The following is a 16,226-nucleotide window of genomic DNA, read 5'->3' on the forward strand; positions in this document are numbered from 1 at the left end:
AATGTAATATGTCTTTCATGTCACTAAAGAGCAGCTGTGTGATGACAGTTTTTCAGAGCAAAGGTTTGAAATCATCAGGTCATTATTTCCAAGTGAATTTTATTGTTTACCCAAAAAGCTGAATAATTTTGCTCATTACAGAAATATTTATCAAAACATTAGGTCATATCAGGCATATAGCAGATATATTGATTGGATAAATTCCAAATTTTTGAACAAAATAAAATGTTTTCCCTATGTAGTTCTTCTTAATTAAGAAACCCCCAAACTAATTCAAGCAGTGTAATGATTACCAGAAATCTGTTTATTACTAATTCTCCAATATGTGTTTTGCAGAGTATTATTGGTAGGACAGGCTTCCTGGAGTCTTAAGATTTATAAATCTTTCAATTTGCTCCCACCCCAGGGAAAAACAATGCAGACAGTGCTGTCTGTCATAGTTGTGGATTGTTTGAATAGCCATTGTCCTTGGTCATGCTATATTGAATAAAATCTTTACTTAGCAATGCCAGTAATGATTTTGTCATTGTTTTCCAGGGTCCCTTAGAAAATGATTTGGTGGTACATGTGGCCCTGATAGCAGAAAGCCAGCGGTATGTATTTACTTTAGTTGAGTACCTGTCTATTAAGGAAGGGTTGAACAATACATCTGAAGTGGTGTAAAATAAAATGCTGCTACTTGTATACATCTGCTGCCAAGAGATTAAAACTGTTCTGTGAGTTGTCATTAAATGTATCTGTATTTCATTTGTAGCCTGCAAGTTTTTCTGAACACATATGGAATCCAAACTCAGACCCCCCAGCAGGTGGAACCAATTCAGATATGGGCTCAGAAAGAACTTGTCAAAGTAAGGAATTCTGAATTTAAAATTATTTATCCATCTGTGTATTTCTTGTGTAAAAACAAGGATTTATATCAAGCTATTAGCCTTGCATCTCCCTAAGCTCTTGTCTACATATTTCTGTCTTCTTAAAGCAGTTGCAAGGTGTGCTGGCACTGGAAGTTACAGATTCCTGCAGCTTTCAGGGAAATGTAGGAGCCCAGATGTTCTGTATTATCTGATTAGGCTTATTGCCTGAGCCACTTTCAAAGTATAATGAATGAATAATAAAATTTTAATAACTTTAGTAGCTTGGTAAACTGAATGAATCTTGATGGAGAAACAAGCAAATGAGCAAAACTCAAAGAAATGGATTAAGGCAGTAGGCATAAACCATCATAGGATTTCATAGTGCAGCCCCTGTAACAGGCAATATCCACAGCTCTGTCATGGTTTCCCTTGGATTGACTATACCCAGGAAGTTTTGGGTTTGAAATCCTTTTTGGTCTACCCCTTTAGCTGAGCACATTTAACATACCACAGTCAGAAATTCCTGGGATGAAGGATCATCTTCAGCATCCCCTTCACCCTCCCTGAAAAATCTGTTTTCTACTGGGGCAAGGAGTCTCCTGAGGGACAACCACATCCTTACAGGCCTGGGCTGGCCCTGCTAGTCCTGGCTGTAGATCAGACACAGAGCTCCTGTCTGAGCCTGTGTTGTGCAAATGGTCCCACACGAGAGTGATGAATGTCTGGGCCAGTGCAGTGACAAATTCTGTCTGTCAGCCCCAGGTCCCTGCTGTAGAACAGATCACTGTGTAGGGCTCTCCTTCAGAAATCAGGTCACATGGCCAATGCCATGATCTCTGTCAGGAGTCTGCAGGACAAAAGGAAAAGTCAACCCAAAAATAGAGAATATAGCAACATATTTTGGGTTTCTTAAGTTTGTGAGGATGAAGGATGTGCTAAACCTGGCTGTGGCTTATTCAGAAAAATGCTTACCCCAAATAATGGTAGCCACTAACACCTGAGAAGCACTAAAACAGGGAGAAGAGAAAAATCTGTGTTTCCATTCAGCCTTGTTCATTTCTGAGCCCATTTTTACTCACTAGCTTTCATGCTAATATATTCCAAAATATGTTCTCTTTGTCTATATCTGTCCTGAAATTCTGTACTGAAACTTTGGTTTAACAAATGAATACTCCATAACTTTACTATAGAGGTATACATTGTCTCTCTGTCATCCATCACTTTTTTGGTTTCCCTGCCAAAAAGATGAGACCTTCATTAAGTTTTATTATTATCACTTAAATTCCTATCTATGGAAAAGTCTGTGTTAGGATTTATTTTTCTAAAGCTGTTGAGACATCTGGCAATTCTGACACTTCCTTTATCCTTATGATGGGTAGGTACAGCTGCCTCATCAAAACTTACTTTGTAAAGGAGTGCCATGAAAATATTAATTCACCTGACATAAAACCTCTTCCTAATGGGCTTCTAATAAAAGCTCTGCCAGAGCTGTGAAGTAAAGAGAGTGTTTGGGGTGTTATGAGAACTGGGGTTTGATCTTGGGGCTTATCCAATAACCAAAATGAACCAAAAAGCAAACAAACAAAAGCTCCTGGCAGTATTTGTCATCCTTTGAGGGGAAAGGAAGCCAACAGTGGAACACTCAATGTATTTTGGGGAATAGAAGGTTGATCTGTGGAAAATATGGATCTCAATATTTCCAACATTGATGCTGTCAGTTCTAAAGAGTATTTAATCAGAAACTTCTGAACTGCTGTAGTAGCACATAATAACAGTTTAAATCTCTAGACTTATTAACAGGCATGTGTCCAAAAAAGTGCTGACAAACAAATGGATGGGGACTGAAAGTAGAACTTGAAGTCATGTAAAGATATCCACAAAGTGGGGGCAGTGGGGAAAAGAGAACAAAGAGATAAACAATGAAATGGGACAAGATGCATGTAATACATAGGAAAAAAGGATCTGTGGAATGAAAGTACAGCACAGGAGAGGAGCAGAATGCCCCTGGGCATGGACTGAGAGGAGGAGAGGGAGCACAGAAGCAGATGGTGTGCAAGACAGCTGCATTTTGGGTCATGCTCATAAATCAACCCCACAGCCCAGTCTGCTTTCACAGCCATTTCTTGCTATTAGCAGTTTAATAATCCAGAATTGAAGGGCTTTTTAATAAAAAAACCCAAAGGTGCTTGAAGCAGCTGGACTTGAATGAATTATGCCTGGTGTTGCATCTGAGCTTTGATTGTAACAGATCGGGATGGAGAACTCTCACTAGAGGAAGAAACTGCTGCAGTAGCCTCTGTGCCAACATGGGGCCTCAAGCTACAGAGTCCTCAAGGAAACAGACAACATTGCAATGCTAATGCAGTTCTGCTTTTGTTAAGAAAGCATTTCGTGTTCTGCATTCCAGCAAAATGAAGGTCCTTTTAGCATTACCTGGCCCTGTCTACTGCCATTCTTCCAGTCTCCCTTATTTACCACAAGCAGAGGTTCAGCATTGCTTGTTATGCACAGGTGGGTTATTTGAGACTATCAGTGTTCTGATGTCTCCATCCTTCCCCACTTGAATCCAGTTCTTTACTCTGGATGAACAGGTCTTGTAGGTAATTGTGTTCATTTTCTTTTTTAAATAGCTCTTGGTATTAGTGCAGAAACGTGGGCAGGATCAGGAAGGCCCAAGCTGACAGCCATAGAAAGCTATTGACTGTAATGTTTGTTCAAGTATTTGCTTTCTTTTGCTTCTGAATTATCTTCCTATAACACAAAGCAAGATGGAACTTCGGAAAATGTTCAGAATTCTGAATATTCTGCAGTAATGGTGGGTTCCTTACCTAAAAGAGGCCAAGAAAGGAAAAATGACATCTTTCAGGTTTAACTGATGCATTTATACTGTATTGCTCACAGATTAGTTGTTTTCTTATGGTTTTATACTCATGCAATGTAATAAGTGAAGATTAGTTTTGCAAAATTGTATCAGTTGAATCACGGGTATACATAACTAATAAGAATCAAGCTGTGAATAATGAGATAATTCCCTCTTGCTTGTGTTGCTGATACATTAATTTTACAAATTTGTACAGAGATCTTTAAAGGGTTCCTATATTACTCTTTTACTTTTGTATCCACTCTGGAAAAGCATTACAGAAGGCAAATTTGGCTAGAATGCAAAAGATCCTTTAAAAATTATTTCAATAAGCAATTTGAAAAATCAATAAATATTTTACTTACATAGAATAAAAAAGTAATCAGAGCAAGAAGTTAAAAAGAGGACCTAATATAGGAAACAACAAGTGTTTTTTTAGAAAATACAACCCTGAACAGCAATAGCAGCCACATCTTCTGAATAATTTTCTAATCAAAGCAGAATGCACACAGCCTTCTTTATGATATGTGACAGGAGATCAGAAAGGCTGGTATCTAGGTTTTTATCAGTTTTCATGGCTTTTTCACAGGCTTACTTCCACTTGGGAGTCAATGAGAAATTGGGATTATCTGGAAGACCGGACAGACCCATAGGATGCCTTGGAACATCAAAGGTTATTACAAGAAAAGTTTATATTCTCATTATTGATAAATATTTCAGATAAACATTTAGTCTATGTGATTTTAACTAGAATTGAAATGTAATGTTATTTTATGCATATTTTATGACTTTCAAGTCCTGGTATTTGGCTCTGATGGATGTTTTAAAGAAAAGATTAATGGAAGTTTTCTTTCTCAACAGATTTATCGAATACTGGGCAAGACTGTAGTTTGCTACTCGATCATTTTTGATCTCAGTGATTTCTACATGTCTCAGGATGTTATGATGTTGATTGATGACATTAAGGTATTTGTAACTTTTCCTTTGAGTAACTGACAAAAATAGTCTGTAGAAGAATAAACTGTGCAGTCTGATGAAACAGAAGCCTGAAAGGGGAACACAGCAGTACAGTGTGTATTATTATAATACAAAAATAAACCTGCAGCTAGAAAGTGTATTGAGACAAATATCCTGTCAGCCCAGTATGAGTTCTAGTGAGTATCTCTCTGTGACAAAAAACCTGCCCCCAAAGTGATTGGGAATGCTGTAGGGCAGCAAGCAAATTATCATTTGTTTCTTTGGGAGAACAAATGTTCTTGCCTGAAAAAAGGAACAAGACTGGTGTTTACAGGAGATATGAAAGCCTTACATGGAGGACACACTACCTGATTTTGCACAAATATTAAAACCTGCTCCCCTTCCCTGCCTGTAAGGTTGACAGCAGCTCAGAGCTCACTCACCACATGCACAGAAGGTGGCCCTGGTGCTTCCATCCCAATGGCTGGGATTCAAGCCCTGGATCCCCCCACATTTTCTAGGCAGTTGCCTGTTCAGAGCACTGCACTGTCTCATGCTTTGCTCCATGATCCATACGTTTGCTTAGGAGAATTTTCAGAACACTTAGGAAATAGCAGGGCCTGACAGCAGCTTGTGCCTGTTGCAGAAATCTGTTGGCGCTTTAGTAGCTGAGGTGTTTTTAAGCTGCTGGGGTTTTCAGGGCTGTAGGTGCTCTGCTGTCTTGTACAGTGTTGTGGTAGGCTGTGCTTGCTGTGTTCTTTGGGATGTTTTGTGACTGAGGTTCCTCCTTGCCCAGAATGCCCTGCAGTTCATTAAGCAGTACTGGAAAATGCACGGCCGGCCCCTGTTCGTGGTGCTCATCCGGGAGGACAACATCAGGTAGGGAGGGAGGAAAGCAGGATTTGCAGAGTGGAGTTTATCTGAGTGCAAGATTAATGGAGTTCTGTTTCAAATTTCAGAGGGAGCAGATTCAGTCCCATATTAGATATGCTGGCAGCCTTTAGAAAGGGACTTGTTGGAGGAGTGAAGGTTCACGTTGACAGAGTACAGGTAAGCTTGGTTATTGCTTCTAGCTGGGATGGTTTAAGATATCCTTGGAATCTTTAAGTATTTATGTATTTCTCCTGCTCACATGCAGGTCTCTCCTGGTACCACTGACTCTTCCTATAGCAAATGCCATTACTGCCCATGGAAAACCTTTCATTTCACTACAGGGTTGTTGTTGCTGTGGTTTGGTTTGTTTTTTTGTTGGTTGTTTTTTTTTTTTTTAATTTAACTGCAATGACTTTCTTGCCTTGCAAGAAAGATTTGTCAGACAAGAAGTTTCTCCATCTCCCTGTGTCCTTATTCTAAGCACTACACTGGACAGCCATTGGGGAGTAATGCCTTCCATACTCACTGACCTTCTGGAAAGATTCTTTCTCCAATATAAAAAGTAAGGAGTTGTTTTAAAGGGTTTAAGATGGTGACAGTCACTGGTCTTTGCTTTATTTGTTAACCATTAAACAGAGCACATGGGAAGACTACAAACAAATGTTTGTCTGACTTGAAGGCCAGTGGAGATGGTGGTGGGTGCCTTTCCTGCTGGAACACCCTGAGCCTGCTGCAGCAGGGAGTTGGAATCTGTCTTACTGCACAGTTGGCATTTTATTAACAGTCTTGTTTCATTATAGGGGAGGATTTGGGAAAAGAACAAGGGACATGTCTAATTCCTGGTGTTTTCTTGAATAATTCATTTTTCCCAACAAAATATATATTAATCTTTGTCAGTTGCATTCAGCTGCTTCATTTAGGTGCACATGTTAAACATGCCTAAAAGAGAATGTGTATCTCTAATTGGGTGAATGCTCTTTTTCTCCTGTAAAGTATACCAAATCTGATTTAATTTAAATTTTGTATGCTCAGAAGTTTTAGAGCTCCTTTCTGATTTTTACCTTCATTGTCATCATGTGTTCAAGCAGATGTGCAAGGCAAAGAATGAATGGCACCAGTAATAAAAGCAAAGCAGGGTTTTTATATTCTGTCATCTCACAGTGTAACAGATCAATGTTTTACTGCAATTCATGTAAAATGAAAATGGAATATAAAAGTTCACAAAACAAACTCAGTTTTATTTAGCTAATGAGAACAATCAAAAGCAGTCTTAAAAATGCTGTAGTACAATACTTTTCCTGTGGCAGTAGATAAATGGGGAATTCCTATAAATTCTGAGTGAATGAATTGTAATGACTGCATCAGATAAATGCAGCACTGAGTTTCAGCTATGTAATCTTTTGAGATGGAAGTATTTGTAAGCTGCATTTGATGTGCAAACTTAGGCCAGGCATGCTTGGATTAGGGAATGAGTACAGAGTGGGAATGCTCTTTGTAGTGTTTGCCTGAAACATCAGTGAGGCTGACAGGAAAACTTCCTGGCCTTCAGCCATCCCTGGAATAATGAGCTTTGGGCTCCAGAACGTGGGGACTGTGCAGGACTCTGAGGAAGGCAAATCCTCAGTCTCAGTGTTTTCATCAGCCCTGGCTTTGGGGTGGGCAGTGCTTGATGAAGCTGGCAGGGCAAAAGAACAATGGAACATGAGCAAAAAGGAAAGAGCAGCCCCAGGAGACTTCTGCTGCCTTAAGCTCTTTTTCCTCATGAAAGAGCAAAAATACTCTGAAAGTGTAAAATAAAGAAACTACTTTCTCAATGGAAACCACCAGCAACATACTGAGATTAAAAGACAGCTATATAGCTATGTATATATTTTAAAAATTGTTTTCAATTTTTCATTGCAGACATTAATATCTGGAGCAGTTGTTGAACAACTTGACTTCCTAAGCATCACTGAAACAGAAGAGTAAGGCTATGTGTAAATAGTAGTGATGATTTATGTGATTATTAAAATACGTTCTGAACCATGAAGAAATTAAATACTTATTTTTCAGGGCTCCTGTATTTAAGAGTTTGGAGGAGCTGGATCTTCCAAAACATTCAAAAGTCAAGAGACAATCTAGTACTCCCAATGCTTCTGAACTTGAGCAGCAACCAGATGTAAATATTAATGACTGGAAAAACAAGTCAACATATGAGATCCTGCAGAAACTTAATGTAAGAAGACTTGATAAAAGTACAGTGTAACTTTATTCTTGTAAAATAAGAAATTCTGTGCTGATGTTCTTTTTGCCAGCAGCCTACTTAGATCAGCATGATCAGTGTTGGGGCACAGCTAATAACATGAAATATCTGATATTCCTCCCCATACTCAGGGAATCCTCCTCTTTATCTCATCACAGAGCTCCCCAGCCCTTCATGTGTAACTGCTGGCTCTCAGTTCTCCCAGCTGCCCCAATCATCCTTTGCCATGTGTCCTAAGAACAGATATTTTATTGACAAACTGCAAGTCAAAAGACTTGAGCAGTGGGTATTCACTTGGATGGACTGGGAACTTCTTAATGGCATCAGGGATAGTTCCAATCTGCCACTTGTTTCCTGTACCTAGACGAAAACTACCAGTGACTGTGCTAGATCTAGTGTTGATACAAACACACCAAGTGTTCTGCTTGGTTCCCTATTTCATTACAAGCATTTCTGCTGTAAATTAAAGGACTTGAGAATGAAAAATCGGGAAACTTTTCCAAGGTCAAATTATTACAGCTTAATATGACCCCCACAGAGAAGCCTCTGCAAGCAGCAGTGACAAGGATACATCATACACAGGGTATGGAATAACTGTGAAATCCCCTTGAAAATAAAATAATTATACTTTTCCTTAAATTGAAAAGAAGAAAAAGCCCTTTGGTTTCACCTGAAATTTTTAACAGCTCTTCTGGCTTTGCTTCAGTGCCAGTCTGAAGGCTGTTTATGGTTCTGTTGTTGCTGTTTTTTGTTTAAGGACTGCAGTTGCCTGGCAAGTCAAGTGTTGCTCTCAAGTATATTGCTGAAAAGGGAAGGGCCGAATTTCATCACCAAGGAAGGTGAGAGCTTCTGCCATGTGACTGTTCTGAGGAAGCAGCTCTGTGTTTAGTTGCCATGAACATGAATAATAGCTGTGCATGCCAGCAGTTGTGCAGCTCTTTTCTCTGCCATTTAGAGCAATTTCTGCATTAAATAGGAGATGCAAATTGATGGTGTGGTGGGGAATGAGCTGCTGGATATATGAATGCTTTTAGACTGTTTGTAGGCCAGTGATGTATCTGGTTGTAATTTTGAATGCATAGATTAGAAAAAAATACAGGATTTGCCCTTACAAAGAAAACAGAAACAAAAGACAAGTCTAAATGTCTGCAACAGTCTGTACTGTATGAGGCTTTATACTGAATTTTTATTCTGCTTTGATGTAATCTCACTTCAGTTCAATGTATTTGTGAAGCTTTGTTTTAGAGTTGAGTGTCTAAATTCCTGTAATATAATTCTGAGAAGGCTACTGAGGCTTTGGGATTTTGTGCTGTAAAGTTTGGTGTTTTGTCTTTTTTTCCCAAAGATTGCTCTTTAGTTGCTTTTTTATATATGACTACTCAGAAAAAGGAGGGCTATTCTGAGGTGGCCTTTTCCAGCAGTCACCTGTAGTGTTGTGATGCTCTGGGAGCCTCAGGAGCTTTCTTTAGTCCTTTGTAGGTTGTGTTCTTTGCTCTAGAAACAGCTCAGGGCAGAGTCCCTACAGAGGCCTCTGTAAGCAAGCAGTGTTACCATTACAACCATTGGATCATGATGATGAATTTAAAAATGCTGCTGAAATCCATTAGGTCCAAAAAAAGGGCAGTTGTGCCTCTGAGTGTTCAGAGCTAACTTGTACAGACCTCTCAGTGCCATCCCATATGAAAAGGTGGTGATGATAACCTTTTTAACATGCACCTTGGATTGCATGGTGTGAGTCACTGATGGAGAGTTCTCTGCGTGGAGACTACTGAGACTGACATTAGTAATCACCCAATCAATAAACATAAATCTAAAAACAGAGGCTGAAGAACTTCAGGTTGTGCAGTTTGAGGATGTACCTCGTGATAGGTTGTACCTCTATGTTAGTTTTCCCCAATATATTGCAAGAACAGGTGATATTATAGATGTCTCTATAGCATGAGCAGCGAATACAGCTGAAATCTGGTTTGGCTTTTTCATAACAACATACACTGGGAGACAGGAGACTTGATTGCATCTGAATTTTAGATGTAGAGCATAATAGATAAGTGCTTTGCTAAAGCACCTTCAGAATTGACTGGTCTCATCAAACTTGCCTTATTACTGTTAAATGAAAACCTGTGCATCTTTTTTTGCTTGTGTTTTGTTTTTATTTCCTTTGTTCAATCCCCTTAGGAACTGTTGCTGAGCACATTGAAAGAATCTACAGACGAGCTGGCAGCAGAAAGCTCTGGTTTGTATACAAATATCATGCTCCTTCTGGCTTACACCAGTTTTGTTTTCCTAATGTTTTTATAGGAAGTAAGGCTAGATTCTCACACACTTAAAGGGGGGAAAATGGCAGCTTTCCTGACAGTTGTCTTGGTGCATGGCAGCTGAAGGTCTGGTTTAATAGGCTTTAAAAAATTAAGAAGCAGTTTCTTACTGTTGTCTTTTAAAATACAAAAGCAATAGGCTGGTTTTGCCCTGACTGCTATTGCCAACACACAGGCCTCATTACATTGAAATAATGTGAGAAGAATGTTAATATTCTTATTTCTTACAGGGCATGATAAAATATTGTCAATAGCTCTATGTAGGAAGGCTGGTGATAAGATATAAATCATTTAAGGTGATGCACTAACTCAGATTTATTGCCCTGAAGTAATTTGCTTTGAGCTTGATTTGATACAGTAATTTTAAAAGGTTTCAGCAAGTAGGTTGATATTTACATGTTGTTTATTAATTTCTTTGCCCTGAAGCTCAGTAGAAGTTTAAATTCTTTTTATCAAAGTCAAGCCTGTCCTGAACTCTGTTCTCTCACTGTGTAACTGTTCCTAACAGGTCAGTAAATACAAATATGTTTCTGGTTTTTGTCTCTACGTACAGTTAAATGGGCCTTTGCCAATAATGAGGTAGACCCAAAATACCTTGGTGGTATTTTTTGTAATTAATAAAAATCAGAAGTATTTTTAGGAACAAAATATGTAAACTGTTTTTCATTTCTCTTCCCTGATTGCCATGTGACACACATATAGGTTGGTGTTGCGCTACAGTGCTGCATTTGCACAGAAATTTTCTTCTTCTATAACCCCACATATTACTACTTTACTGGTACATGGGAAACAGGTAAAGTGCCCAGAAATCTGAAGTGCAGCTCTGTGAGATATTTTTTTTTGCTTATTTGCATTTTGATAGTATCAGCTAATGCATTTTTGAAATGCTTTGCTCTTGATCTTAAGGAGTGTGTAGCAGTTTTCACAGGAATCAACATCAACTGTTTGAGTTTTTTACTAACACCATAGAATATTACAGCTTTTTCCTCGTCTCTGTGAATAAATGACTCTTAGTAGCCTCAAAACCTATGCTAGAAAAGCTCAATTACAGTTCTGTTAGGTTTGTATTTTGTCAGGAAATTATTTTTAAATGTATTAGTATCTTTAACCACCTACTGCATACATGGAAAAATGTGGTTCTTAGAAGTTACAGCTTGTTTTTAACCTGGCAGGTGACACAAATCTCTTCTTTTCATGCTGCACATGCAAAATATTACCTCAGCATGGAACACACAGCAAGGCTTTGGTGTTATGTGTTATACTTTCTCTTGCAAAATCTTTCTGACTTTTCCTTAAATAGATTTTAAAATTACCAAAGTTATCTTGCAAAAACGATGAAAATGTCATAAAAGAGGAGCTGGCATTTCTTACCTGCCTTTGTTTAAGATGGTGTTGAGAAGAGAACAAGAAGCTTTTTATGGAACTGGTAGTTTAATGAGTTCTAACTAAATGTATTTTTGATCCATTAACCCAAATCTGAACTAAAAAATGAGAACCTACAGAAGATTGCATAAAATCTGATCCAAATTCCACTTTGTACATAATGTATGAATTCACTGAGTTAATTTTGAGATTCTGCTGTGGCAGACTTCAGCTTTCTATCTGAATTCATTAAACTAGCATGTGATATGTAGTGGGATTGCTCTGTTTTCTGCCCTCAGGTCTGTTGTGCGCTTCGCAGCAAGTCTTTTAGGTAAACTAGTGGACAGCCTTGCACCATCTATTACTAATGTTTTAGTTCAGGGCAAGCAGGTAAGTCTTTGCTCCTCAGAACTGCATTAAGGAATGATAACAGAAACTAAACAAATGGCTTGTTCATTTTCAAGGCCTCTGATGCTTCTTTTAAAAGTATGCAATGGCTTAAAAAAAAAAACCTTCCCAAAGAAGAGAAATCCAGAGAAAATAAAGACACGTTTAATAATTGTATTGGGAATTGAATAATGATTTAAATTAATGAAAGAATAAGACTGAGAAGACAGTTCAGCATTTATGGAAGACAGGAAGGGGCATGATTTCTGAAACTCCTTGGGTTTAGGTCTCTGGAGAGACTTTGGAAGCCCTTCCAGTGCCTAAAGAGGCTCCAGTGGAGCTGGAGAGGGACTTTTGACAAGGATGTGTAGAGACAGGACAAGAGGGAACTGCTTTAAAATGAAATAGGGCAGGTTCAGATTAGATCTTAGGAGGAAACTCTTCCCTATGAGAGTGAGGAAAGCCTGGCACAGGCTGCCCAGAGAAGCTGTGGCTGCCCCATCCCTGGGAGTGTTCAGGTTGGATGGGGTTTGGAGCAGGAATGTTGTAACAAGATGATCTTCAAGGTCCCTTCCCACCCAAACCTTTCTGTGATTTTATCTGCATGCCCTTACTTGACAGAAGTAGATGAAGTATTAAGGCATCTTCTGAAAGACTTCTTTAATGAAAATGAAATCATTCTCGGTGTGATTGAGCATAATACAACATGTGGGTTGCAGCTGAGCAAAAGTCTGTCAGGGTTTTCTGTTTAAAGGAAATTTTAATTGTGTTTTTACCTTTCCTAAGGAGAACATTGTTTTTCTTCCCCAGCACAATTCTTTTAATCAGATTCATGAATAGTTGCTTCTAAATAATACAAATTGAATATTTCTGTATTTTTGTATTAAAAATGTCTATGTGTATACCTGCTTACATGCAATGTTGTTGTCTTACTCCAGACTGAGGTCTGAGTTTGTGCTTATGGTGCTGCTCAGCTGTAGAGAAGGCTACACCTGCATGCAGCATAATTTGAGGCTATTGGCAACTTTTTAACCTAACATCCCTTCCTTGATCTTTATTATAGCAGAAAAACTAGTGTTGCTGTCTTACTGACAGTAGATTAAAAACAAAACAGAATTTGAATAAAATTCCTTTCTTGTGGTTAAACAATCTGGTACCAGCAATCTATTTTCTAAAAATTAAGGCTGTAACTTTTAGCGTGCTAGTAGAAATAAGAAAACAAAACTATAAATTTAATTCTGAATTTTAATTGAGTTCTACAGCTGAAATGTATGAAATTATGTAACTGTCTAAACCTAATGTACAGTCCTGATTATAACCTGATTATAAAGCAATGGTCTTGTATTTTTATTTTAATTTGGAAAAATAGATTCCATATTCACTGTGGTTGTTAGTGAAGTTTATTACTTCAGTAGCATCCAATTAACAGTATTAACAAGCATCAGCCATTGACGTAAAATTACCCTTGTATTGTGAAAATTTTAACAAGCAAAGCAAAGTTGGTGCAGTTCAGTTTCTGAATTGCTTTGCAGTGCTTCTCTTGCTGTCCCTATCCTCTGAATTGTTTTCCCTGTGCCACAGGTGACGCTGGGAGCTTTTGGCCAGGAGGAAGCAGTTATCTCTAACCCCTTATCACCCGCAGTGATTAAGGAGATGATCTATGATAAATGCCGACTGCAGGATGAAAGGGAAGCTGTGGTGCAGCAGGAACTGGTCATCCACATTGGCTGGATCATCTCCAATTCCCCAGAACTCTTCAGTGGAATGCTGAAGATACGGATTGGGTCAGTAAAGTACCTCTGGGGTTGCAGGGGAATGTAGACTTCAGAGAACCACAAACCTGAACCAAGGTTAAAACACCATTTACCTCCCACCTGTTCTCTTTTGTTCTTTGACAAGGTGACCTACAAACAGGCTGTGCTGGAGTGTTGTCACATTCCATGGTATCTGCATTTACTTTGCTACCCACAGAAGTTAATTTTTTTTTCACATTTAGGAAGAGACATGCATTTGAATAAGCACTTCTTTGAAGAGGCCAGGTGCTGCTGACTGAGATTTACTGAATCAGTGAGCACACTTTAGAATCAGAACTTAAGTGTTTAATCTTCCATGTTTTTTCCATAGAGAAAAATACAGCATTTCAGCACTGGAGGTAGATACCAGCAGCCTTTTTTCTAGCATACAAGATTCATATTTCTTCTTTAGCAGTACATTCCAGTCATCATAAAATAAAAAATTGCCTGTATTACATTTAACTGGAAGTATCCTTTTGCACTTAAATGCTTTTCTGTCCCCTCCACAGATCCATGTTACTCCTCTTTCCTCCCCTTCCTTATTCTCTGTAGCTAATTCTTCTTGCAATTTTTTTTTTTCTTTCTCCCAAGGTTAATGCTAGAGATTCAATTTCCTTTATTTCAGTGTTATCACCCACTCCAGTGAGCAAAATTAACCTTCTCACAGAAATGCCGTTCCAGTTTGATAATGATTTGATTTACTGTCTTGTTATTGATTTGTTTTCAGGGCTTCATGTTGAAATAGATCAAGTTTCTGACAGCCCTATTACTGTAAAAACTCCCAGCCAACTGACTTGAATTCACCTCTTATCAGTGAAGAGCTCAGCAGAAGGTCCACTCTTGACTTTGGTGTGGCTTGCAGGCCACTGCAGAGAAAATACCAGCGAGGGACTCACACAGACACATCTGAGCCATGAGTGGGGAAAGAATTCCTGAGCCAGCTGTGTTGTTAATCTTAGTAACAAGAGAAGGACTCAGCACCTAAATTAAATGAAAGTAGCATGTTCTGCTAATGTAATGGCCTTGGTATCTTGCACCTCCATTGCATGGTGCTGGAAACCTCAGATGTAAAGCAACACTGGATCAGCTAGCCAGGCATCTCCAAATTCTGTGTAGTTACTAACAACTCCCTAGAAAGGAGTGGGACTTGACTTATGTAAGCAGAAACATTCTGCACCTGGTTAGCTAAACAGGTAAATGACCACAGAATGGCTGAGGAGATGACAGCCTGAATCTCTCACTGCTTTTTCAGATAAACACAGAAAGGCTCTGATGTACCCAAGCCTCGATAGGTGCTATGGACTATCTGAAGAAAAACGAGTTCAGTTTCCTTTTGTTAGTAATGCCTGCTGGAACTGAACCAGTGTAGAGGGTAAGGGGCTGAGTTCTGTGCTTATCTGGCTTCTGATGTACCTGTACCTTATTTCATCTTTGATATTGCATCAGATGCTGGAGCACTGGTTTACATAATGTGCACAATAAAACTCAACATTTTCTTTCAACACTTTGTCAAGTTCTGCCCCTCTGATACCTCAGGCTAAAAATCTTCACTGCTGCTATATTTTTATTGAATCAATTTTTTTTTTCCAAAAGGAGTAGAAAAAGAAAGTGTGATAGACTGCAAAAATGAATTTCAAAGGCTAAAACTAGAAATAAGCCCTGAAGTCTTCGTAAATGTAAAATATTGTAAATTTTATGGCTTTTTAAAACTCATCAGCAAAATGCATATATAGGCAAAGCATAATTCTGAGTGGGAATTTTAACATCAAAAGGCAGGTAAATGTTGGTCTTACTGAACATGAGTACAGGGAATGTAGTCCACTCAGTCTTCTCTATGGAAAACACAGTCCACAACACATTTCTTAATTGCATTATCCCTTTCAGCTTGTATCATGTTCCAATCAAACAGGAAGAGTAGGAGAGTATTGTCTGATATTTTATGCACATCCTGACAGCCAAATAGCAGGATTGTGTGGAATTCTTATGAGCTGTTTTATTAGACTAATTTTTCCTATTTGGAAACTTTGTATTTAATGACTAAATCTATTCCTCCCCTCATGTAGATGGATTATCCATGCTATGAAGTATGAACTGAAGATCAGAGCTGGGGATATGCCACCCAGGGACTTGTACCAGATGTCCCCCAGTGAGGTGAAGCAGCTCCTGCTGGACATCCTGCAGCCTCAGCAGCCGGGCAGGTAACGAGGGGTGGGCTGGGGCTCCTGATTTCATTGAGATGTTCAAGTACATTTCATTCCTGAACTGCTTCGTGGGCACCTGAAATCACCAGGCATCTCTAATCAGTTATGTAATTTTTTAAGGGAAGATAGAATGAAAAAGTGCATTTTTGCTTTCACATGGGCCCAGATTATAGAATTGTTTCTTTACTATTGCATATTCCCTTTTCAGCTTTATCTTTGTGGAAATCTCTTTACTGCCACAGAAAAGAGATCTGTCTGCTATCATGTGAACTGTTACACTCTTGGATGTGGGGAAAGAAGCCAAAAATTACCCAATACCTCCACTTAAGTGACTTGTAGGAACAGTTTACCTGCTGTTCAGTGCCTGCTTTCTTCTAGGATATTC

At 38.7% G+C, this 16,226-nt stretch overlaps 1 protein-coding gene across 4 annotated transcripts in view; it reads left to right on the plus strand.

The window, feature by feature from the left end:
* Nucleotides 1-16,226, plus strand: part of PHKB (phosphorylase kinase regulatory subunit beta) — a 67,249-nt gene that overhangs the window by 42,795 nt on the left and 8,228 nt on the right. For all 4 annotated transcript variants that reach the window (XM_059857047.1, XM_059857048.1, XM_059857050.1 and 1 more), the window contains 13 exons: nt 538-593; nt 755-848; nt 4,301-4,384; nt 4,573-4,677; nt 5,465-5,547; nt 5,628-5,718; nt 7,444-7,505; nt 7,594-7,756; nt 8,541-8,622; nt 9,959-10,016; nt 11,760-11,850; nt 13,429-13,631; nt 15,704-15,838. In XM_059857047.1, coding sequence (XP_059713030.1) covers nt 538-593; nt 755-848; nt 4,301-4,384; nt 4,573-4,677; nt 5,465-5,547; nt 5,628-5,718; nt 7,444-7,505; nt 7,594-7,756; nt 8,541-8,622; nt 9,959-10,016; nt 11,760-11,850; nt 13,429-13,631; nt 15,704-15,838 — 1,307 coding nt within the window. The remainder of the gene's footprint in view (nt 1-537; nt 594-754; nt 849-4,300; nt 4,385-4,572; nt 4,678-5,464; nt 5,548-5,627; nt 5,719-7,443; nt 7,506-7,593; nt 7,757-8,540; nt 8,623-9,958; nt 10,017-11,759; nt 11,851-13,428; nt 13,632-15,703; nt 15,839-16,226) is intronic.

The sequence above is a fragment of the Haemorhous mexicanus genome, chromosome 12 (genome assembly GCF_027477595.1).
Source record: "Haemorhous mexicanus isolate bHaeMex1 chromosome 12, bHaeMex1.pri, whole genome shotgun sequence".
NCBI classification, from domain to species: domain Eukaryota; kingdom Metazoa; phylum Chordata; class Aves; order Passeriformes; family Fringillidae; genus Haemorhous; species Haemorhous mexicanus.